Genomic DNA, 22,785 nt, shown 5'->3' on the forward strand with positions numbered 1-22,785 from the left:
TAAGAAAGAATTTTCAAAATGAAAATTAATAATCCCTTAAAATTGTAATTACTATTACAAGTTATATCGAGTAGACTTTGTTAGGATTATTTATTGGTCAATCTCATTTAACTTTTTTACAGCGTTATATTATTACTCGACATTATTGCTTATTTAAGTTAAAAAACTAAAGTTAATTATATTTAAACGACATTTTGGTGATATTGAAAAATATGAGCGATAAAAAGAATGATTCGAGGAAGCAGGAGGAAGAAGAATTATTTGATTTTTTATATAAGTATTTAGTACTTTCAAGAAAAATCAAAACCGAAGCATGGATGAAGTTATTAGGAAGTGAAGATCTTAAAGTTAAGTCATAATTAATTAAAGAATATATAAAAGAATTATTATATTTTTAACAATCTCTATGTATTATATACACATAAAAAAATAATTTCGTTATTAATTATCCATGTATATTTTTATTTATTTAATTATTTTTTTCATTTATTTAGACTTTAATTTTGAAATTCTTTAATATACCATCTGAGATGATGTTAACGATACAACTTTTGCCAACGGGTGCTATTATACCATCTCTTGGAATTCAACTGACCAGTCGAGTTAAATCTTCATATTTTATTAAGCGTGAACATGTTAAAATTACTAAAGATAATTATAGAAAGATGATTATTCTTGGTGACATGGCACCAAAACCTATAGAAGAAGCAGCGACTTTGATAGAAGAAGTATTCATTTGTTAATTGTAATTTTGTCTCATATTATGCATATATTAATATATTTTCTTATGTTTATAGGTTTATTTACCAATTTTAACAAATCCAGTTAATCAGACAGGATGGCCTCTTGTTGCTAAGGAAGATGTGAAGAAACATATTCATGATCTTTGCAGTTTATTTCATCAAGTACATTGTATTCGTATAAATATACATTTTCAAAAGAATTTTACTGTAGTAATATTGTTATTATCCATAGTTATGTCTTTTAGATAAAAGGAAAAATGTTTGGCGAAACAATATTGGCAATGCCAATTGATATAGAAAAAATATTTGAAGAAGGATGGAAACAACAAGAAAGAGATGATGCACAATTTAATGTTAAGCTAAGAAGTAATATTGAAAGTATCATTAATAAGTGGACTTCACAAATAAACGAAATTCTTAATGATGAAAGAGTACTTTTAAGTTCAGATTATCTGTTGCCTATCAATGGTACGCTTTATATCTTGATTAAAATTGAAATACTTTCTTTTTAACAATGTTAATATTTATGGATTTTTAGAGTTGGAATTTTGGTCTAAAAGAATAAAAAATTTAGAATCCATCTATCAACAGATAAATGACCCTCGAGTTAAAAGAATTGGTTCTATCCTTGAATTTATAGAAAGTCCATATTTCGATTACTTTAATAATATTTGTGAAAATGTTATCTCTGGTGAGTTCATTTAATTATACAACAATTATAGTTAAAATATTAATTAAATTTTAAAGATCTTGTGTTTAGTAAAACTTTTTTATTTATTTCAGCTATAGTCGAAGCACGTGATATATGGGTACATTTAAAACCACTTCAATATTATTTTGATAAAATGCAGAGTATAGAGTTTAATGATATTCAACCATTATTAAAGCCATTGATGCATTGTGTTTGTTTATTGTGGTCACATTCTAAATATTACTGCACTACTACACGTATTATTCGATTATTATCAATGATTTCTAATTTATTGATAGCTGAGGTATACTTTATTTTTATATTCATAGTTTATAAATAAAATTTAGGTATAATAAAATTGTAACAGTGTAATAATTAATCAACAAAGTTTTATTTATCTTTTTTAGGCTGGTAAATATTTGGATCAAAGTTCTTTATTTGAGGGTGATGTTGAAGATAATTTAAAACGTTTGGGGCAAACGAAAATCATTATGATTTATCATCAAGATTTATTTCAAATTTTTCGGGATAAAATTGAAAATTATTTTAAACCACCAAATGAACCAGTCTTATGGAATTTTCATGACAAATTAATATTTTCAAGATTGCGTAAATTTGATCAACGTCTAAATGAATTACAGGTTCGATAAAGATTAATTTACTTTTTAAAAAGTAAATAATATTATATTTAATTATACTTTTTTTTTATTTTAGGCTTTCTTTGAGATAGTACAAGAATATCTTAAATTAGAAAGAATAGAAATAGCTGGATTAAAAGGAAGTATATTATACAATATGATATTTGAAATTTACGAAAATTTTGTTAAAACGTATCGTCAATTTGCTGACGTTCACTATAATGTTTTAATACCGGAAGATATGGGTTTTAGTAATGATTGGTCTACATTTAAAGTCAATGTAAATTTCTTTTTTATTTTTCAATTATTAGCATTTTACAAGTAACAAAATTCTTCTACAATTTTTTATACATTTTAGATAAAAATTATGGATAGAAAATTGGTTAACATATTCAATCAAGCATTTATGGAGTGTCATGACATAGAATCTATGTTCAGATTTATATGGATAATAGGAACTATCGCTAATCGGCCAATTTTAATGGAGCAATTATGGCATAATTATAATAGATTGATTGAAATAATAAATAATGAATATGACAATATTAAGGTATATTATTTCAAACAATATTTATTATAAGATTTTATAAATAAAGAATATATACTCTATTGTATTTCAATTTAGGTCATAATAGATCATTACTTTAACACAAATATAGAATCAGAAAATAATTTCGCAAATGAGAATTTACATTCTGTGTCTGAGCTTTTATCTTTTTTAAATAATTTGAAACAACAAGTAAATTATCCCATTGAATGTGCAGCATTAGTAGATCATCCATTAATAATGTCCAAGATAAACCTCGATATAAGGGAAAAATATAATGAACTTAAGGTATAATATTAAAATATACAAGGGAAGAGCCAAATTTACAGGACATCAATTTTTAAAATTCTACATAGTTGTAGGAATCCATCATACACTGTGCAAGTAGTAAGACCCAATACTTAACCATTTCAAAGAAAACGAAAGGAGAAGTTTCAAATGCATTCTTGTATACAGTTTATTTCAGAAAGAAAAATTCAATTTTTAGTTAAAAATTTAATTTTTTATAATTTTATGGTTATCCACACTGTGTTAGCCTCACAACTTTTCAACCTTCTTCGTGTTAAGCTCAAAACTTTTCAGCTCTCCTTGTGACAGACTCAAAACTTTTCAGCTCTCAGAATCTTTTTATCTCACCCATGTACACTTTTTTATAATTTCTTTTTCTCGAATTAAACTGTAGACAATTTATTTTTCCATTTGAAACGAACTGGTATATAAGAATGCATGTGAATTTTCTCTTTTGTTTTCTTAGAAACAGTTGAGTATTCTTACTGTTTGCACATAGTATGGTCCCAATGACAACTGTATAGACTTTATAAAAAATCGGTGTTCCGGCAACTTGGCTTTCTTCTTGTTAGTTTGAATAAAATTATTAAAACGATGGTTTTTGTTTAAGGCTCTCATAGATAGTTTGGAACGTGAAATCTTTCTAAAATGGACAAGCATAATTCCAGAAAGATACGAAAAATATTTATTCAAACCTTTATTGAAAGTTAGTAACAAAAATTTATTAGAATTAAATTTTGATCCTGAATTGACGGCAGTATTACAAGAAATTCGTGATATTGTTATAATGAAGAAATCAGATATACCTGAAGAAGCTATCGAGCTACATAATAGAAGTACATTCTTTTTTGAAACCACTTGCAATTTGAATTTAATTCTCAATTGGTATGTATGTACACATAAAAAAAATATATATTACATTAAATTATTAACATAATTTAATTATGATACTGTCTTTTTATTAAAGGTATAACTGGTTACAAAAAAACACTTCACCCGTTGAATATCAGTTGGTAAAGGATGAAGTAGAAGAAATAGAAAAATTAATAGAATTTGGTCAATTAAATTATAATTGGAATTCTACCGGTAATATCAACAAATATTGTGAACGTAAATTATTCTTCATAACTTAATATTAATTTAATTTATGATTGTAGAAGTGCCAGAATACGTAGAACAATTGTTAAATCTAACACGGAAATTGTATATTCGAATATTCAAAGTCCAGGAAAATATAAATGGTCTTTTAAAAATGATTTATTCCTGGGCATTGGTACCAATCCTTGAAAGGAAAGATTTAAAAGAAGAAAATCTTTTAGCGATCGGAGAACGTGAAGAAAAATTTGCTAAAAGATATCAAGAAATAGAACTTGTTGTTAAGGAGTTAAATCGTGTTTTGAAAGAAAATTATAATTTTTTATTCGATTTAATGCCCGAATCTATATACGAAGAAAATGAAGCAGACCTAAATGGTAGGTAAATCTAAAAACCCAAATAAATGTTACTACTAATACATTTTATTTTATTATGATTTATCAATTCTATTATTAAAAATTGAAACTTTTTATGTAGATGAACAAGAAGATAAAGCAGAGGATTTACCAATTGAAGAACTTCCTGAAACTAGGTGAATCATTTATACCTAATAAGAAAAAACTATTTCTTACTTATTAAATATATTTCTTACAAATTAAATATATTTATTTATATTTATTTAATAAATATAAAAATTTTCTTATAATAAAGTATGTTAGTTTTATGCCTTTTTATAGGAAAATAAATGCAGATGAAACTACAGATTTAACAGAAGAAGAACTCATCGATGGTATGGAAATTGAACAATCTGAAGTTGAATTAGATATTGAATTGACGGAAGAAGAAGCTGCATTACAAGCAGAACTTGAAGCTCACCGTTTCATCGAATGGAAACCATATCTTGCATATGTTGATAATTTAATATACGAGGGTTTGGTTCAAACAATTTCTACAAGGTGTGTTTTAATATTATTCTATTAAATATATCTCTTAAGGCCTTTTTTTTTTACATATGTCTAGCAGCGCCAAAAATGAGCTAAAAAACAATTTTTTTTTAGTAGGGTTAACAATAGAAATTAATAAAAATAAATAGAATATATTGTTTATTGGTACTTAAACTTTATAAAAAAATTTTATTTTACTTTATTTTTACAAAAATTACTACTGTAAATACCTTTTAATGCGTTTTACGTCATAAATTTTATACTTTAATTATTTTTATAAAATTTTTAAATCAAAATATTAAAAATCCGGCTCGACAACTATAGAGAAAACAATTTCGAATATTTAAAAAAAAATTGCATCAAAAAATATTAAAAACTGTATGAGTTATCATGCCGACCGTGGCGAAAAAAGTAGTTTCGAAAAAAACGCGTTGAAGTTTTTTTGTGTTTTGCTCGAAGTCGCGCGCATCTAAAGCAAGAACTTTATGAATTTTTTTATTTGTTTTGTAAACTTACATTTAATCTCCTATTCCGGCTTCGTATTGTATGCCTTCCTTGTCGGTAATTAATTGTTTTTGTTTATTTTTTCCGTCGCTCCGAAAGTAATTAACAGTCAGCCTTCTCAAACAAAGGACAGCTACCTGCGCCCACCAAACTTTCGTCAGGCAGTCACATTTTCTACCATAACTTTGGATCTATGGGAAACTTTTGCAATCAACTTTCACAGAAATTAGCCTAAAACTATAGAGAACAACAACCTGTTTAAAAAAAAATCGATTTTTTGAAAATCCTGGACGTATGTAAGGCCTCAATCCATAAAGAAATTAATTATATTAAAATTTATTACAGCTTATGTTATATTCTTGATGAAACTGATCCCGAGTGCAACGCTTGGCCACTGTTTGAAATTCAACTGTTTCTGGATAATTCCAATTTGGTATTTCAACCCTCTATTAATATCGATGATCCACATGGTTTTTACGCTTTTTATGAAGATCTTTTATTAGAAATAATGAAAATGAGTACATTAATTAAACGTGTAGATCCTGATATTGCCGAAGAGCGTCAGCACTACGGAGTATTTATTTATTATCTTTTAAATTATTCTTCAATTATTTTACGTCGATCTTTAAAAATTTTATTTCTTCTCATCAATGTAGATAGACATGACAGAAGAAGAAAATATAACTTTTATGTTAGAAGAAACATCCAATAGAATCAAACTGGGTTTATTTAAAGCAGAAGAATATCTCCAAGTAAATCGTTAATATTTTATTAATAATATTATTATACTAAGCTTGCGCATAAAAAATGGAAAATATTTATTATATTTATAGACATTCAAACCTCTATCTTGGCTCTGGTTAGATGAAAGAAAAGAATACTTGGATTTATTTTTACGCTTCGGACGAAAACTCACCAAAGAAGAAAAAGATATAGTCAGTCGATTACCAAATATTCTACCTGATACTTTAAAAGAAAGGACACCTAAATTAGAGGATTACAAAAGAGAAATAGATTTTTTCATGGATCTTTATAAAGAGTGCGATCAAATTAAAGATGAATGCATTTTATTGTGTTGGCTCAGAATAGATTTAAAACCATTTAAACAAAATCTTCTTAATCTTATTTGTAAATGGGCTAACCTATTGAAAAATCACCTTATGGATGGGGTTACTGTAGAGTACGTATGACCTATATACTCATTTAATGTTTATTAAAATTAGTCATTGCATTATTATTTGTATAGTCTGAAAAATTTGTCGATATTTTTGAACGAAGCTAGCAACAAATTTTCTCAACCTGTTAAAGAAGATGATTACGAGGATTTATTAAAAACAATATATTTTCTTAAAGAAATCAGAGATCGACAATTTGAAATTGACGATATGTTTGAACCTGTTAAAGTACGTATGTTTAATTTATTCATATTTATACGACTATACCCAATATTTTTATATCATCTTATGTATAAAATATATTACAGGAGACAATAGAACTTCTTAAAGAATATCAAGTTCAATTTAGCGAAGAAACATTTGATTGGCTAGTTGAATTACCAGAATTATGGACAATGGTTAAAAAACAAGCTGCACAAATAAAACAAGTTGTTGGACCCTTGATGTCTCATCAAATAAGTTTATTGAATAAACGTCTAAATTATTACGACTTCAGACAGAAAAAATTTCTATCCGATTTTCATACCAATGAAGTATTCAAGTAACTTCATTTCATTTATATAATTATTTACTTTTTAATTGAAATTTTATTTTTTAATAAAAAATATTACTCTTCAGTTTCGATTGTACAAATGTCTACGAAAAATTAGATAATATAAATGTAGAAATAACTAAACTTGAAGATGAATTGAATGATCTCAAAGATACAGCCAACATTTTTGAATATCACATAGAAGAATTTAAACATATCGTTCAAGCTAGAAAAGAGTTAAAACTTGTTAAGATGTTATGGGATTATATAAATATTATTGGAACAAGTTTAGATGAATGGAAAAAAACAATATGGAAAAAAATTGACGTGGAAGGAACGGATATTGAGTGTAAAAAGTTTATTCGAGAGCTTAGACGTAAGTATGAGTTAAACACTCTTTTGAGATCATGTCTAAAGATCGTGTCTGATATTTCATTCGTATTTCCCTTATATAATTTTTGGTATTAGAAATGGATAAGGATACAAGAAATTGGAGTTTATACATACAAATAGAAGGACAAGTAAAAAATATGATGTCATCGTTAAGAGCTGTATCAGAATTAAAGAATACAGCCATTAGAGACAGACATTGGTTACAATTAATGGCTGAGACTCAAGTACGTGATATAAATTATTTATTTGCTGTATTTAATAAACACGTATAATATTTAATTATTATGTAATTACAGGTAAGATTTACTATGGATGACAAAACAACATTAGAAGATTTGATAAAGTTGGAACTTCATAAATACGAAGAAGAAGTTAAAGAGATTGTAGATAAAGCTGTTAAAGAAATGGCAATGGAAAAAGTATTGAAAGAATTAAACAATATATGGGCTACCCTAGAATTTGGAAAAGATTTACATGAACGAACTAAACTTTACATATTAAGGATTGACGAAGAGACAATAGATACACTAGAAGAAAATCAGGTTTAACTTGTTCTTATCTATCTATTACTATTATTATGTTAACTCCAATAATTTTTTTTTTTGAACAAAATGAATATAATGTGCTGTTTTAAATGTTTTTATAGGTTCAATTACAAAATATGTTGGGTTCTAAATATGTGGCATACTTTCTTGATGAAATTTTAGATTGGCAACAAAAATTAAATAATGCAGATGCTGTGATAACCGCATGGTTTGATGTTCAACGTGCATGGATGCATTTAGAAAGTATTTTTATAGGCTCAGAAGACATTAGAAATCAACTACCTGAAGAATCTAAACTTTTTGAGAAGATAGATAAAGATTTTAAAGTAATTATTGGTCTATTTCCTTTTTAATTAATTTATAAATTCATTATTAATGAAAATAAAATAAATATATTTTTTATAGGATCTTTTAAAAGAAATATTAAGTACATTGAACATTGTAAGAGCAACTAACAAACCTAAACTTCTTGAACGTTTAGAACAATTAGAAAAAGAGTTAAATATTTGTGAAAATGCATTATTTCATTATCTTGAAACGAAAAGACTTGCTTATCCTAGATTTTATTTTGTATCCTCTGCAGATCTTTTGGATATACTTAGCAATAGTATGCAAGTTTTATGACCAAATGATTTGAATTATTTTGATATATTTATTGTACTTTATATAATACAAATTAAATATTACAGGTAGCAATCCAGAATTAGTTTGTAAACATTTAGCAAAGTTATATGATTCTATTGCTACTCTTAAATGGAAAATAGAACATGGGAAAACTACGAAAATAGCAAATGTTATGATAGCAAAAGATGGTGAAGAAATGGCTATACATGGAGATTGTGATTGTAGTGGAAAGGTATGTTCATCTATTTTTATATTTTTTTAAGAAAATATATTGTATTATACATTATAATAAATTATTATTTATTATAGGTTGAAATTTGGTTAAATCATGTTACGGATGCAATGAAAAGATCTGTGAGATATCATATTCAACAAGCTGTTATTTCTTACGACGAAAAGCCACGTGAACAATGGATTATGGACTACAAAGCACAACCATCGTTATGTGGTACTCAAATATGGTGGACTACCGAAGTAAATATGGCATTTGCTAGATTGGAAGAAGGATTTGAACATGCTCTGAGAGATTATCTGAAGAAACAAATAAATCAACTTAATGTTTTGATTACAATTTTATGTGGTGAACTTAATGAAAACGATCGACAGAAAATTATGACCATTTGTACGATAGATGTGCACGCTAGGGATGTTGTTGCCAAATTAATATCCATGAAAGCAGATAATGCATCGAATTTTCAATGGCAATCACAACTAAGACATAGGTACAAATATTCGCAGAAATAATTAAATACTTATAGAGGTAATTATAATAAATCTGCATTACAGATGGGATGATATCAAAGAAGATTGTTATGCGAATATTTGTGACGCTTGTTTTTTATACGCATATGAGTATTTGGGTAACGTACCGCGATTGGTGATCACACCATTAACAGATAGATGTTACATAACTTTAACACAATCTTTACATTTGATAATGGGAGGAGCACCAGCTGGACCAGCCGGTACTGGAAAAACGGAAACAACTAAAGATTTAGGAAGAGCATTGGGTCAAATGGTTTATGTTTTTAACTGTTCAGAACAGATGGATTATAAAGTAACTAGATAATATTGTAATTATAACTACTCATTTCTATATCGAAGAATAAACAATTTTATATATTATAGTCTTGTGGAAACATTTATAAAGGACTTTCACAAACTGGTGCATGGGGTTGCTTCGATGAATTTAATAGGATTTCCATAGAAGTTTTATCTGTGGTAGCAGTACAAGTTAAATGTGTGTTAGATGCCATCAAAGCTAAGAAAACAAAATTTCTATTCTTTGGAGAAGAGTTGGTTCTTGTTGATTCGGTTGGAATGTTTATAACAATGAATCCTGGTTACGCTGGTAGAACAGAATTACCTGAAAATATAAAATCTTTGTTTCGGTAATTATTTTATGTGGATTGGATTTTATTTTTTATTATATGTAAAATAATAGAGCAAATTTTTATTTTGTAGTCCTTGTGCTATGGTCGTGCCTGACTTTGAACTTATATGCGAAATTATGTTAGTAGCTGAAGGATTTCAAGATGCCCGTTTATTAGCTAGAAAATTCATAACGTTGTACACGTTGTGTCGAGAACTTTTATCTAAGCAAGATCATTACGATTGGGGTTTAAGAGCTATTAAGTCTGTTCTAGTTGTAGCTGGTAAATTGAAACGCGATGATCGTTTGAGACCCGAAGATCAAGTATTAATGAGAGCACTCAGAGATTTTAATACACCAAAAGTAATAACTGATGATATCCCTGTTTTCATGGGATTGATAAGTAAATATAATAAATTACGCGTAGCAATTCTTGTATTAATTGAATTTAAATATTAACAATAACATTTTAAAATGTTTAAAACTTTTCAGGTGATTTATTCCCAGCATTAGATGTACCACGATTACGAGATATGGATTTTGAACAAATAATAAGAGGAGCCGCAGTTGATTTGAAAATGCAACCAGAAGATGGATTCATATTAAAAGTAAGTTACAATCGCAGGCATGTATAAATGCTTTTTTTTATAAATAAAGCAAACATGTGATTTAAAAAATATTTCTTTTACTAGGTTGTACAATTAGAAGAACTTTTCAACGTTCGACATTCAGTTTTTATTGTAGGATTAGCTGGGACAGGTAAAACACAAGTATGGAAAACCTTATACAAAACTTATTATAATCAGAAACTTAAACCATATTACAATGATCTGAGTCCAAAAGCTGTAACTACTGATGAATTATTTGGTACCATAAACCCATCAACTAGAGAATGGAAGGACGGGTTTGTTTATAAATGTTTATTTGCCTTATTATTTGTGTGAGTGTTGTGTGAGATTTATATTTTAATTATACTTAATATAAATATTATGTAGATTAATATCCATGTTAATGAGAGAACAAGCAAATATGTCGGGTGATGGTCCTAAATGGCTTGTATTTGATGGTGATATTGATCCTATGTGGATTGAATCATTGAATACTGTAATGGATGATAACAAAGTGTTAACATTAGCGAGTAATGAAAGAATTGCATTAACAAAACATATGCGTTTATTATTTGAAGTTTCACATTTAAGGTAATATTCAATAAATAAAATTAAATGTTATTATTAATTAATAAAAATAAATAATTATATTTTGTGATTCTCTCTCCTTAATCATAGAACTGCAACACCAGCTACTGTATCTAGAGCAGGTATCTTATATATAAATCCACAAGATTTAGGTTGGAATCCGTAAGTAATTTTTAAAATATATTTAAAATATATATTAAATATTTACTATTGTTTTTAGATACGTTATGAGTTGGATAGATACAAGAAACAGTTCAGAACGAGCAAATTTAGCTATATTATTTGACAAATATGTTCCAGTTTCATTAGAAACTTTGAAGTTTAAGTTTAAGAAAGTGACTCCTATACCAGACATATGCCATTTACAAATGCTTTGTAATTTACTTGATTGTTTCTTGGTGAAAGAAAATGTACCTCCAGAATGTCCTAGGGAATGGTAACAAACTTGGAATTATTTTAACAATAATTATATGCAATATTGTCTTATTTTGGCCTGCAATTTATAAAAAGGTATGAGCTATATTTTGCGTTTGCTTGCATTTGGGCTTTTGGGTCGTCAATGTTTGAAGATCAATTAAAAGATTGGCGAGAAGAATTCAGTAAATGGTGGCAAAATGAATTCAAGACTGTTACGTTTCCTTCAACTGGTACTGTCTTTCACTATTTCATAGATACAGAAACAAAAAGGTGGCTGCCATGGGAAAGTAAAGTAACATCCTTTGAATTGGATATGGATATTCCTATTCAAGTGTGTATCAAATTTTACTCATTTGTATATTGAATTGAAATTGATAGACAAATTTTTTAAATATAATTTACAATATATATATATATATATATAGGTTAAATATGTTATAGGCATCTCTTGTATCTACGGGAGAAACCGTGCGTTTACGTTTTTTTATGGATATGTTAATGAAAAAAAAATTACCAGTTATGCTAATTGGAAGTGCTGGATCTGGAAAGAGTATCATTGTTGCTGACAGATTAGCAACATTGCCAGATAATTATAATATGGCAAATGTTCCTTTAAATTATTATACAACATCTGGTAAGTTATGTTGCTCAATAAAAGTTATTTTCAAAAATTTTAGTGTGTAATATTATGTAAGTTTAATAAATATTTTTCTTAGAAATGTTACAAAGAATATTAGAGAAACATCTAGAAAAGAAGGCTGGGCGAAATTATGGTCCACCTGGTACAAAACTTTTAGTTTATTTTATAGATGATATGAATATGCCAGAAATAGATACTTATGGAACTGTGCAATCACATTCACTGATTAGACAATACATGGATTATGGACATTGGTAAATTTATATCAAATTAAACATGGAAATTATGATTACAGTATGTGGCAAAACAACCAGTACTGAAATTACAATCTACTATGAATGGAACCTTAACACAATGCGCATATATATTTAATAATACTTTTATTTAGGTATGACAGAGAGAAATTAACATTAAAAGATATACATAATACTCAGTATGTTTCTTGTATGAATCCAACAGTAGGAAGCTTCACAATAGATCCACGTTTGCAAAGACATTTTGCTGTATTTGCTGTTAGGTAAAATAAATATACTTATTAATATTTATATATTAAATTCCCTATACGCTTTTTCTATGCATTAAAATGCTAATAGTTTCCCACATCGTGATGCATTGGAAACAATATACAGTCAAATGCTTGAACAACATCTAACTAATCCACAAAATAAAATTAACTTGACTGTTCAAAAAATGACAGAACCAATAATTAATACAGCACTGAGTCTTCACAGTAAAGTAGCAACAACATTTTTACCAACTGCTATCAAGTTTCATTATATATTTAATTTAAGGGATTTATCAAATATTTTTCAAGTAAAAAAAATCAATCAATCATAGTATCTTCTCATAATAAAATTATGTTATTTAAATAAACATTAAATTAATTTATATATTTTTCAGGGCATACTTTTCTCTACTGGTGATACAATTCCAATGCCGAATCATCTCGTGAGATTATTTGTTCATGAATCGACGCGAGTATATTCAGATAAATTAGTTAATTTTGAAGACAAGAACATGTTTGAACAATTGTTGGTAGAAGTACTTCGTCAAAATATACTAGTAATTAAAATTTAATTTTCTTTTCTTTACTAATCTTTAATATGTGGTCTTGTTTAATATAAAATCATATTTAGGAATTGGATGAGAAGATAGTACTTTCTAAACCTGTAATATATTGTCATTTTGCTGAAGGAATTGGAGAGCCTAAATATATGCCGATCAAAGATTGGAATCAGTTAATTAAATTACTAGATGATGCATTATTGAGTTATAATGAATTGGTAATGGATTACTTTATTTAATATTAATATTAATTTGACTTAATGATACTTTTTTAAGTATATACATTTGTATAACAGATATCGGCAATGAACTTGGTGTTATTTGATGATGCAATGTATCATGTATGTCGTATCAATAGAATATTAGAATCTCCAAGAGGAAACGGATTGTTAGTCGGAGTGGGAGGTAGTGGAAAACAATCTTTATCGCGTTTATCTGCATTTATATCAGCGTTAGAGGTACATTTAACACAATATCATGATACATTCTAAATTAATAACAATACAATGTGAACAATGCAAATTTTATTCTTAAACCTAGGTATTCCAAATACAATTGACAAAAGATTATTCCCTAAGCGATTTAAGAACCGACTTAGCTGCACTTTACTTAAAAGCTGGTCTTAAGAGTATAGGCATCGCTTTTTTAATGACCGATTCCCAAATTGCTCAAGAAAAATTTCTCGTCGTTATAAATGATATGTTAGCATCTGGAGAAATTTTAGAATTGTTTCCAGACGAGGAAATTGATAATATCGTTAATGCCGTACGAAATGAGGTATCGTTTAAATAAACGATAAATTTTTCTAATTCTTTAGATAATAAGATTAATTGTTAATGTTTTGTTCGTGTACTAGGTAAGGCAAACAGGACAACTTGATTCCAAAGAGAATTGTTGGAAATTTTTCATAGATCGTGTTCGTAAATTTTTGAAGTGTTTACTTTGTTTTTCACCAGTCGGTGCAACTTTAAAAAATAGAGTTAGACAATTTCCAGCTATTGTTAATTGCACGTCAATTAATTGGTTTCAAGATTGGCCTCAAGAAGCACTGGAATCTGTTTCTGCCAGGTTTTTAGAGGTATTATAGATATTAGAGGTAGATTAATAGAGACCTAGATATTAGAGATTTTATTTAATAATATTTATTATATATATTATTTAATATAATAATAATAAAATAAAATGAATAATAGTATTTATTTCATAACTTAATAGGAACTTAATGAGTTACCCCAAGAATATAAAAAGTCTGCTTCCTTATTTATGTCTTTTGTTCATACGATTGTAAATGAAACATCGAAATTATATCTTCAAAATGAGAAAAGGTATAATTATACAACGCCCAAATCGTTTTTGGAACAAATTTCTTTATATTCTAAATTATTGAGAGAAAAAACATTTGAAGTTCAAAATATGATTACACGACTTCAAAATGGTTTAGAAAAGTTGGACAGCTGTGCGGAAGAAGTAATTTCATTCAATTGAAGATATCAGTAAAATAATAATATCTTTCAATTCTTTTTATACGATTTTCATATTTCTCATCACTTAGGTAGATAAACTAAAAGCTGTGCTTGCGATACAAGAAATAGATTTAAAGAAGAAGAATGAAATAGCTGATCAAATTTTACAAGAAGTACAAGAGGAGAACACTAAAGCGGAAGTTGAGAAAGCTTTTGGTGAGAGAGAAATTCAAATTATATTCACATAAATATTTAATTAAATAATTAATCACAAATATATATTTTTTTATTTGTAGTGTCTAAAGAGGAAATGAAAGTTGCTGAAATAAAAGAGACAGTAGCCGAAAGACAAAAACGTTGCGATGAAGATTTAGCCAAGGCAGAACCGGCTGTGAAACAAGCTGCAGCAGCATTAGATACTTTGAATAAGGTAAATATATTATTATATAATTTGTGGTAAAATACAATGATATTTATAATAAAAAATAAAACGACATTTAATTTCAGAGTAATTTGACAGAGTTGAAATCTTTTGGTGCACCACCCGAAGCAGTTACAAAAGTTGCACAAGCAGTATTGGTTTTATTTTCACCGAGAGGTCAAATACCGAAAGATAGAAGTTGGAAAGCATGTAAAGTGATGATGGGATCTGTAGATGCATTTCTTACAGCACTGCATAATTATGATAAGGAAAATATTCATCCTGAAATTGTTAAAGCTATTCAACCTTATATCACTGACCGAGGTATAGAACAATAATCAAATACAAATTTATATTACTTTACACTATAAATTTATAACTAATATTTAGATATATAATTTATTAAATTATTCCTTTTTTTTTATAACGTATAGAATTTGAACCAGAACTCATTTATTCGAAATCTCAAGCAGCTGCAGGCTTATGCAGTTGGGTAAAAAATATAATGGTGTTTCATTACATCAATGAAACTGTAAAACCTCTAAGAGCTGCTCTTGCCCAAGCTAATGCCGAACTCAAAGCTGCAATGGATAGATTAAATTATTTAAGAAGTCGTTTGAATGTAAGTTAACAAACGAAAAACAAGCGGATGTTATTTAATATCATTATGCATATTGTATATATGTAGGAACTTCAAAAAGTATTGGATATTCTTAGTGAAAAAATGGAAATAGCATTGGCAGAAAAACAAAGGTGTCAAGATGAAGCAGATTCAACAACTTTAACTATAGATCTTGCTAATAGATTAGTCAATGGTTTAGCTTCAGAAAAGATACGTTGGACTGAAACTTTAGAAATGTGAGTATATATTTTTTACATTTACTGTAAAATAATTTCTTTAATCATTATAAAGGTTGAAAGCGTCAGGAATTACTGTACCCGGTGATGTATTACTTGTAACAGCATTTATTTCATACATGGGTGGCTTTACGAGAAAATATAGATTAGATTTACTTAATATACACTGGCTACCTTACTTCGATAAGTTAAAAATCAATATTCCACGAACACCTGATTTAGATTTATTATCATTAATAACAGATGATACTCAAATTGCTCAATGGAACAATGAAGGTATTTATGTCCATATATGTGTGGAGTGTCCCATATAACTCTTTTCACGATTTTTCAAGTACTTGCGATAACTTAACAAAAAAATACTTTAAACAAAAGTTGATCTGTTTTTGATTAACTATACATTGCAATAAAAAAAAGTTCGAACAACATTTTTTTTATGTTTTTTAAGGCTACCTTCATTTTTTTAAATGGCACATTATATTTTTGACTTAGGATTACCTGCTGATTCAATGTCAGCAGAAAATGCGACAATACTTACAAATTCAAGTAGATGGCCATTAATGATTGATCCACAATTACAAGGAATCAAATGGATTAAGAATAAATATGGTGACGAGCTCAAAGTATTACGATTAAGTCAACGCAATTATTTGGATGTGATTGAACTTGCTATTACTAATGGACAAGTTGTTTTATTAGAAAATATTATGGAAACAGTTGATGCAGTATTGGATCCAGTTCTAGGCCGAGTTCTTATCAGGAAAGGACGGTATGCAAAAACTTGTATGTATTTAAAATTGGTAAAAAAATATTTTCTTTTTCAGGGCCTTAAAAATAGGAGACAAAGAAGTGGATTATGATCCAAATTTTAGACTTATATTGCAGACCAAATTGGCAAATCCACATTATAAACCAGAAATGCAAGCACAAACTACGATTATTAATTTTACTGTTACAAAAGATGGATTGGAAGAACAATTGTTAGGTGAAGTAGTCAAAGCTGAACGTCCAGATTTAGAAAGTACGAAAAGCGAACTTACTACTCAGCAAAATACATTTAAAATTACATTGAAAGTATTAGAGGATGACTTGTTACATAGGTAAATATTTTATGAGCGTGTATATATATGTTTTTTTGAAAGAAATATTTATATTTAATTGCTTTAACCAGATTATCTTCAGCTGGACCTAACATTTTAAGCGATATCACTCTTGTTGTGAATCTTGAAACAACTAAAAAAACAGCTGCTGATATTGAAATTAAGGCAGCTGAAGCTAAAGAAACTGCCATTAAAATAGATATGGCACGAGAATTATATCGTCCAGTTGCTGCCAGAGCTAGTCTTTTATACTTCATTTTAAATGAGCTTCATAAAATCAATATGTTATATCAATTTTCTCTAAAGGCATATAGTATAGTATTTGAAAATGCTATTAAGTTTGCAGAATTAGCTGATAGTGTCGAAAAACGTGTTTCGTATTTAATAGACAGTATAACGTATTTAGTATATGTGTATACTAGTAGAGGATTATTTGAAAGTGACAAAATTATATTTCTTTTTCAAATGACAATACAAGTAAGTGAATATAATCATAGTTTATATAATTTAAACTCTCTATTTATATATAACAATTATTTTTCTTAAATTATAGATTTTATTGCATATGAAAGAAATATCATTAGTGGAAGTAGATTTTATTTTACGATTTCCTTACGTTCCCTATCTCCGAAGTCGTGTTGACTTTTTGGATAATAAGAATTGGGGTGGTATAGTATATTTAAGTGGAATGGACGCATTTCAACATTTAGATCGAGATCTGGAAGGTGCATCTAAACGATGGAAGAAAATTATTGAATCAGAAACACCAGAAAAAGAACGTTTTCCACAAGAATGGAAAAATGTAACACCATTACAGAGATTATGTATGATCAGATGTATGAGATTAGATCGTATGACTTATGCTATACGGTAAACGATTATGTCTTTAGTATATACATATTTTTTACTCAACAATTTACTAAATAATTTCAGAACTTTTATTTTTATTTTATATCAGTTTATTCGTAGAAGAAAAATTAGGCCCGAAATTTGTTCAATCCAGAACTTTACCTTTCGAAAAATCATACGAGGAAACAAGTTCAATAACACCAGTGTTTTTCATCCTTTCTCCTGGTGTAGATCCATTAAAAGTATGTGATATGTTTTCTTAAATATAATATACATATTAAAATAATATTTATCCTAACAATAAAAAATAATTTATCTTTATAGGATGTGGAAAACCTAGGACAAAAATTAGGATTTACATCGGATGGTCAAAATTTCCATAATGTGTCATTAGGTCAAGGACAAGAACCTATCGCTGAAGAAGCTATGAGTATTGCAGCAATTGAAGGACACTGGGTCATATTACAAAACATCCATCTTGTACGAAGTTGGTTACCAAAATTAGAAAGAAAAATAGAACAACTTACAGAAAATCCTCATGATAATTATCGTCTATATATGAGTGCTGAACCTGCTTCTGATCCTTCTCTCTCAATTATACCACAAGTATTTATCAAGTACAAAAAAACATTTATTTTATATCAATGATATGTTAATACATTCGGATTTTTTGTTCAGGGTATATTAGAATCAGCTATTAAGATTACAAATGAACCTCCGACAGGAATGCATGCTAATATACATAAAGCATTGGATAATTTTTCACAAGAAACATTGGACTCGTCTACTAAAGAAACTGAATTTAAAGCTATCTTATTTTCTTTATGTTACTATCATGCTGTTGTTAATGAACGTAAAAAATTCGGCGCACAAGGATGGAATAAAGTATATTTAATATATTTTTCATTTTTTAATAATAAATCGAATTTTGTTTTAATTGTTCTTTTTACGTTACTTTATTATTTCAGTCTTACCCATTTAGTGTCGGTGATTTGACCATTAGCGTTTCAGTATTATTAAATTATTTAGAAAATAATGTTAAAGTACCATGGGAAGATCTTAGATATTTATTTGGAGAAATAATGTATGGTGGACATATCACTGATGACTGGGACAGAAGATTATGTAAAACATATCTTTTAGAATACTTACAACCTGAACTCGTTGAAGGGGAGTTATATTTAACACCAGGATTTTTAGTACCGCCTAATAGTGATTACATGGCATATCATCAATATATTGATGATTATTTACCCGCTGAAAGTCCTATTTTATATGGACTTCATCCAAATGCTGAAATAGGTATATCTATTAATTACTAAATATGTATATATAAAATATATAAAATAAGGATACTAAAAAATAATACTTAAAATGTTTCGTAGGATTTTTAACAGCAACTGCAGAAAATCTTTTTAGAACCCTTATAGAAATGCAACCAAGAGATGTTGTTGAAACCACTGAAGGAGGTTTTTCAATGGAAGATAAAGTAAAGTATACTATAGAGGATTTATTGGATAGACTTCCCGAAGAATTTAATATACCAGAATTAATGAATAGGGTGAATCACAAAGCCTATATACAAGGAGAACGAACGCGATACACGTTCTCATCAAATTTGTGTCGTTGAAAATGAGGAAACATCGGGTACGATAATTCTCCACGAGGGTGGCGGTGGTGTTCGGGAGTTCAGATTTTAGTACGTGTGTGTTGTTTTTTTGTGTGGGTATAACTATATATATTTGAAAAATCTGACCCATCGAATCGACGCGCTCTCTAGTGGCAATAGAAATCAGCTTTTCATACTGCATATACGTAGACACATTTATAACTGCGTTCGTTTTCCTTGTATATAGCTTTGTGGGGTGAATATGAAAATTCATCATTTAATTATATTTATTATTTGAATATTAAGAATTATTTTCAAATATGGATATTTATTTTCCAGGTGGAAGAACCTACTCCATATATTATTGTTTCTTTTCAAGAATGTGAACGAATGAATATATTATGTAATGAATTAAAAAGATCTCTTGGAGAATTATCACTTGGATTAAAGGTATTAATTAATTAAATTAAAGATCATTTATCATACATATTAATTTAAATAATTTTCTGTTTCATTTAATTATTACAGGGTGAACTTACAATTAGCCCTGATATGGAAGTCTTACAAGATCATATATTTATTAATTCTGTTCCACCATTATGGACTAGATTAGCTTATCCTTCAAATCTTAGTTTAAGTAGTTGGTTTACCGATATGCTAAACAGAGTTGGAGAACTTGCTAGTTGGACGTCAGATTTTAATGTAAGAAATTTATTTTATATTTTACAGTTTTCGGCAAAACAAACAGTACTGAATTTCATCCATGTCTCATGTTCGTTGTGATCAAGGGTTGCATTGTACATTCAGTACTTTTTGTTCTACTACTTACTGTATTCTATGATTGTTACGGTTATACCCATTAATATTGAAATATTTTCTAATAGCTTCCTTCATCAGTTTGGCTAGGAGGATTCTTTAATCCTCAATCATTTCTTACTGCAATCATGCAACAAACTGCACGTAGAAATGAATGGCCTTTGGATAAAATGTGTTTACATTGCGAAGTAACTACAAAACAAAAAGAGGAAATCACGTAAGGAAATCTCATTTATATTATTGGTGCTCTATATTTTTAATTTAATTTTTTTCCATAGCTCACCACCACGTGAAGGCTCTTACATTAATAGTTTATATATGGAAGGTGCTCGTTGGGATATTGAAACAGGTGTAATCACGGATGCACGTTTAAAAGAATTGTTTCCTTTAATGCCAGTAGTATACATTAGAGCAATCACACAAGATAAGCAAGATCTTAAAAATATGTATGAATGTCCAGTTTACAAAACAAGAAATCGAGGCCCAACTTACGTTTGGACGTTCAATTTAAGAACTCGAGACAAACCAAATAAGTGGATTCTTGCTGGTGTCGCAATTGTACTTCAAATTTGAACGTATATTTCTATATTTTTTGAAATAATTTCATGTGTAAATAGAATGACTTTATTATAAAATGTTCAGCTATATAAACTTATTTTCTGATTACTGTTTAATAATCATTCACCTTATTTCGAAATTTAATATTTTCTAATTGTTTTTTCTGAATTTTTCTTAGCTACTGTAAATGTGTTTTTTAACAACATTGTAACCGTCATAGGACCTACACCACCTGGTACAGGTGTTATATATCCTGCAACCTTTTTCACTTTTTCATAATCCACATCTCCAACAAGCATATTTTTATTACTACTTTTGTCTTTAACTCTATTAATTCCAACATCAATTACACATGCTCCAGGTTTGATCATATCTTCTGTAACTAAACCAGGAATACCAACTGCTACTACTACTAAATCAGCAAGTCTTGTCATTTGTTTTAATTGTTCAGAAGGAGTATTGATGTGACAAATTGTTGTTGTCATATCTAATCCACCCGTTTCTCCTACAAAAATCAAATTTAAAGCTGCAGCTCTTTGATCTTAATATAAAAGCAATAATTTGATTTTAGTTTAGATATTAATACCTGCACCATCCGCATGTAGTAACAGAGCTATTGGTAAACCAACATGTTTTGATCTTCCTATCACAACTGCATGTTTTCCAAAGGTTTCAACATTTGATCTTACTATTAACTCTCTTACACCCAATGCAGTCGCCGGTATAATACCTTTACTATCCAATGTCAAATTTCCTATATTTTCTAAATGAAAACCATCAATATCTTTTTTGGATGATATTGCTTGACACACTTCTTTCTCATCGAGATTCTTTGGCAATGGTAATTGCACGATAATCCCATCTATCGATGGGTCTTCATTTAAGTTATTTATATTTTCCAGTAACGTTTTTTGAGTTGTGTTTTCATCAAGATTAATTGTGTAATTTTCTATACCTAAACAATCAATTTATAAGTAATAAATCATTAGCATTAAATATCTTTATACTTTTAACAACGTATATTACCTACGAAATTTGCAGATTCTATTTTTCTTTTAACATAGGCTTGGCTGGCAGGATTCCCTCCTACAAGAATAGCCACTAATTTTGGTTTCTTATTGCCTATACTTACCCAAGCATTGATGTCTTTTTTTAATTCCTCCTTAATTTGATTTGAAATTTTATTTCCATCTATTATAATCGCACCATATCTATAAAATCATAATTAATTTCTTAACCCTTTATTTAACTAATTTCTTTATCCTTAAAGTATTTTACGCACGTTCCAGTTTTAATCATGTCTTCTACATATAACTAAACCAGAAATGTCAACTGCTACTACTACTGAATCAATAAGTATCGCCGTTTTTTTTTAATTTCAACAAAGGGTTAACTATTTCTAGTTTATAACCTCTAAATGAATATTTAAACAATATTACCTTATTTTAGTACACAAAATAAATATATAGAAAGAAAAGCATCTTTTAAATGAAATTTTGCGCTCTAAACAAAATATAAATTGTCAAATTAAATTTAAAAAAAAAAATATCCATTTTCAAATTAAATTATTCTTTGTTTTAATACGTACTTCTTTTTTAATTATTGTTCACATTATTATTAACATCCTTAATGATAAATTAAATTTTAAATCTAATATTAAGAGTGATCAATCTATAATAATAAAATTATAATGTATATTCTTGAAACATAATTACTTACAATAAATTCGAAGTGTGCAATTGTTTATTAAATAATGTAGATT

At 28.0% G+C, this 22,785-nt stretch overlaps 2 protein-coding genes and 1 long non-coding RNA gene across 4 annotated transcripts; 1 reads left to right on the top strand and 2 right to left on the bottom strand.

The window, feature by feature from the left end:
* The first annotated feature begins 123 nt into the window (after positions 1-123).
* Positions 124-21,117, top strand: LOC122520149 (dynein beta chain, ciliary-like). 2 transcript variants are annotated; one of them, XM_043640151.1, is made up of 65 exons: positions 133-347; positions 495-728; positions 798-905; positions 989-1,211; positions 1,282-1,434; positions 1,527-1,738; positions 1,842-2,075; positions 2,149-2,352; positions 2,431-2,622; positions 2,698-2,907; positions 3,518-3,792; positions 3,875-3,993; positions 4,065-4,379; positions 4,480-4,534; positions 4,680-4,898; positions 5,736-5,964; positions 6,047-6,142; positions 6,224-6,570; positions 6,637-6,793; positions 6,874-7,106; positions 7,184-7,473; positions 7,566-7,714; positions 7,787-8,032; positions 8,137-8,361; positions 8,441-8,642; positions 8,725-8,891; positions 8,969-9,381; positions 9,446-9,716; positions 9,788-10,050; positions 10,124-10,434; positions 10,524-10,639; positions 10,724-10,935; positions 11,027-11,230; positions 11,318-11,389; positions 11,448-11,663; positions 11,738-11,975; positions 12,086-12,278; positions 12,361-12,538; positions 12,673-12,801; positions 12,878-13,097; positions 13,185-13,346; positions 13,421-13,567; positions 13,646-13,807; positions 13,890-14,126; positions 14,206-14,427; positions 14,565-14,816; positions 14,902-15,028; positions 15,109-15,242; positions 15,320-15,557; positions 15,668-15,855; positions 15,922-16,091; positions 16,147-16,367; positions 16,584-16,860; positions 16,916-17,191; positions 17,263-17,668; positions 17,745-18,061; positions 18,150-18,282; positions 18,365-18,646; positions 18,719-18,925; positions 19,009-19,342; positions 19,426-19,601; positions 19,989-20,099; positions 20,178-20,351; positions 20,534-20,682; positions 20,744-21,117. In XM_043640151.1, the coding sequence occupies exons 1-65, from the start codon at positions 213-215 to the stop codon at positions 21,036-21,038; spliced, it is 13,662 nt and encodes a 4,553-aa protein (XP_043496086.1). In that variant the 5' UTR covers positions 133-212; the 3' UTR covers positions 21,039-21,117. The 2 variants fall into 2 exon arrangements, with proteins under 2 accessions (XP_043496087.1, XP_043496086.1); XM_043640152.1 differs by lacking the exons at positions 18,719-18,925; positions 19,009-19,342; positions 19,426-19,601; ... (2 more) ...; positions 20,534-20,682; positions 20,744-21,117 and having other exon boundaries at positions 124-347; positions 18,161-18,282; positions 18,365-18,582.
* On the bottom strand, positions 4,900-5,828 carry LOC122520154. Its single transcript, XR_006304450.1, has 3 exons — positions 5,734-5,828; positions 5,403-5,644; positions 4,900-4,978 (listed from the first exon to the last, which is right to left on the bottom strand). It is a non-coding gene; the product is annotated as an uncharacterized LOC122520154 (long non-coding RNA).
* On the bottom strand, positions 21,111-22,493 carry LOC122520153 (bifunctional methylenetetrahydrofolate dehydrogenase/cyclohydrolase, mitochondrial). Its single transcript, XM_043640156.1, has 4 exons — positions 22,306-22,493; positions 22,050-22,234; positions 21,610-21,978; positions 21,111-21,528 (listed from the first exon to the last, which is right to left on the bottom strand). The coding sequence occupies exons 1-4, from the start codon at positions 22,320-22,322 to the stop codon at positions 21,164-21,166; spliced, it is 936 nt and encodes a 311-aa protein (XP_043496091.1). The 5' UTR covers positions 22,323-22,493; the 3' UTR covers positions 21,111-21,163.
* Between the last annotated feature and the right edge of the window lie 292 nt (positions 22,494-22,785).

Source organism: Polistes fuscatus, unplaced genomic scaffold, assembly GCF_010416935.1.
Source record: "Polistes fuscatus isolate 324 unplaced genomic scaffold, CU_Pfus_HIC Scaffold3, whole genome shotgun sequence".
NCBI lineage: Eukaryota > Metazoa > Arthropoda > Insecta > Hymenoptera > Vespidae > Polistes > Polistes fuscatus.

Coding starts and splice junctions, on each gene's coding strand:
- LOC122520153 (XM_043640156.1), bottom strand. Junction 21,979..22,049: donor AGAATCTGCAAATTTCGTAG/GTAATATACGTT, acceptor TTGATTGTTTAG/GTATAGAAAATTACACAATT. Junction 21,529..21,609: donor ACTACATGCGGATGGTGCAG/GTATTAATATCT, acceptor TGATTTTTGTAG/GAGAAACGGGTGGATTAGAT.
- LOC122520149 (XM_043640151.1), top strand. CDS start 213: ATGAGCGATAAAAAGAATGATTCGAGGAAGCAGGAGGAAGAAGAATTA. Junction 9,717..9,787: donor CAGAACAGATGGATTATAAA/GTAACTAGATAA, acceptor TATATATTATAG/TCTTGTGGAAACATTTATAA. Junction 17,192..17,262: donor GAGGATGACTTGTTACATAG/GTAAATATTTTA, acceptor TGCTTTAACCAG/ATTATCTTCAGCTGGACCTA.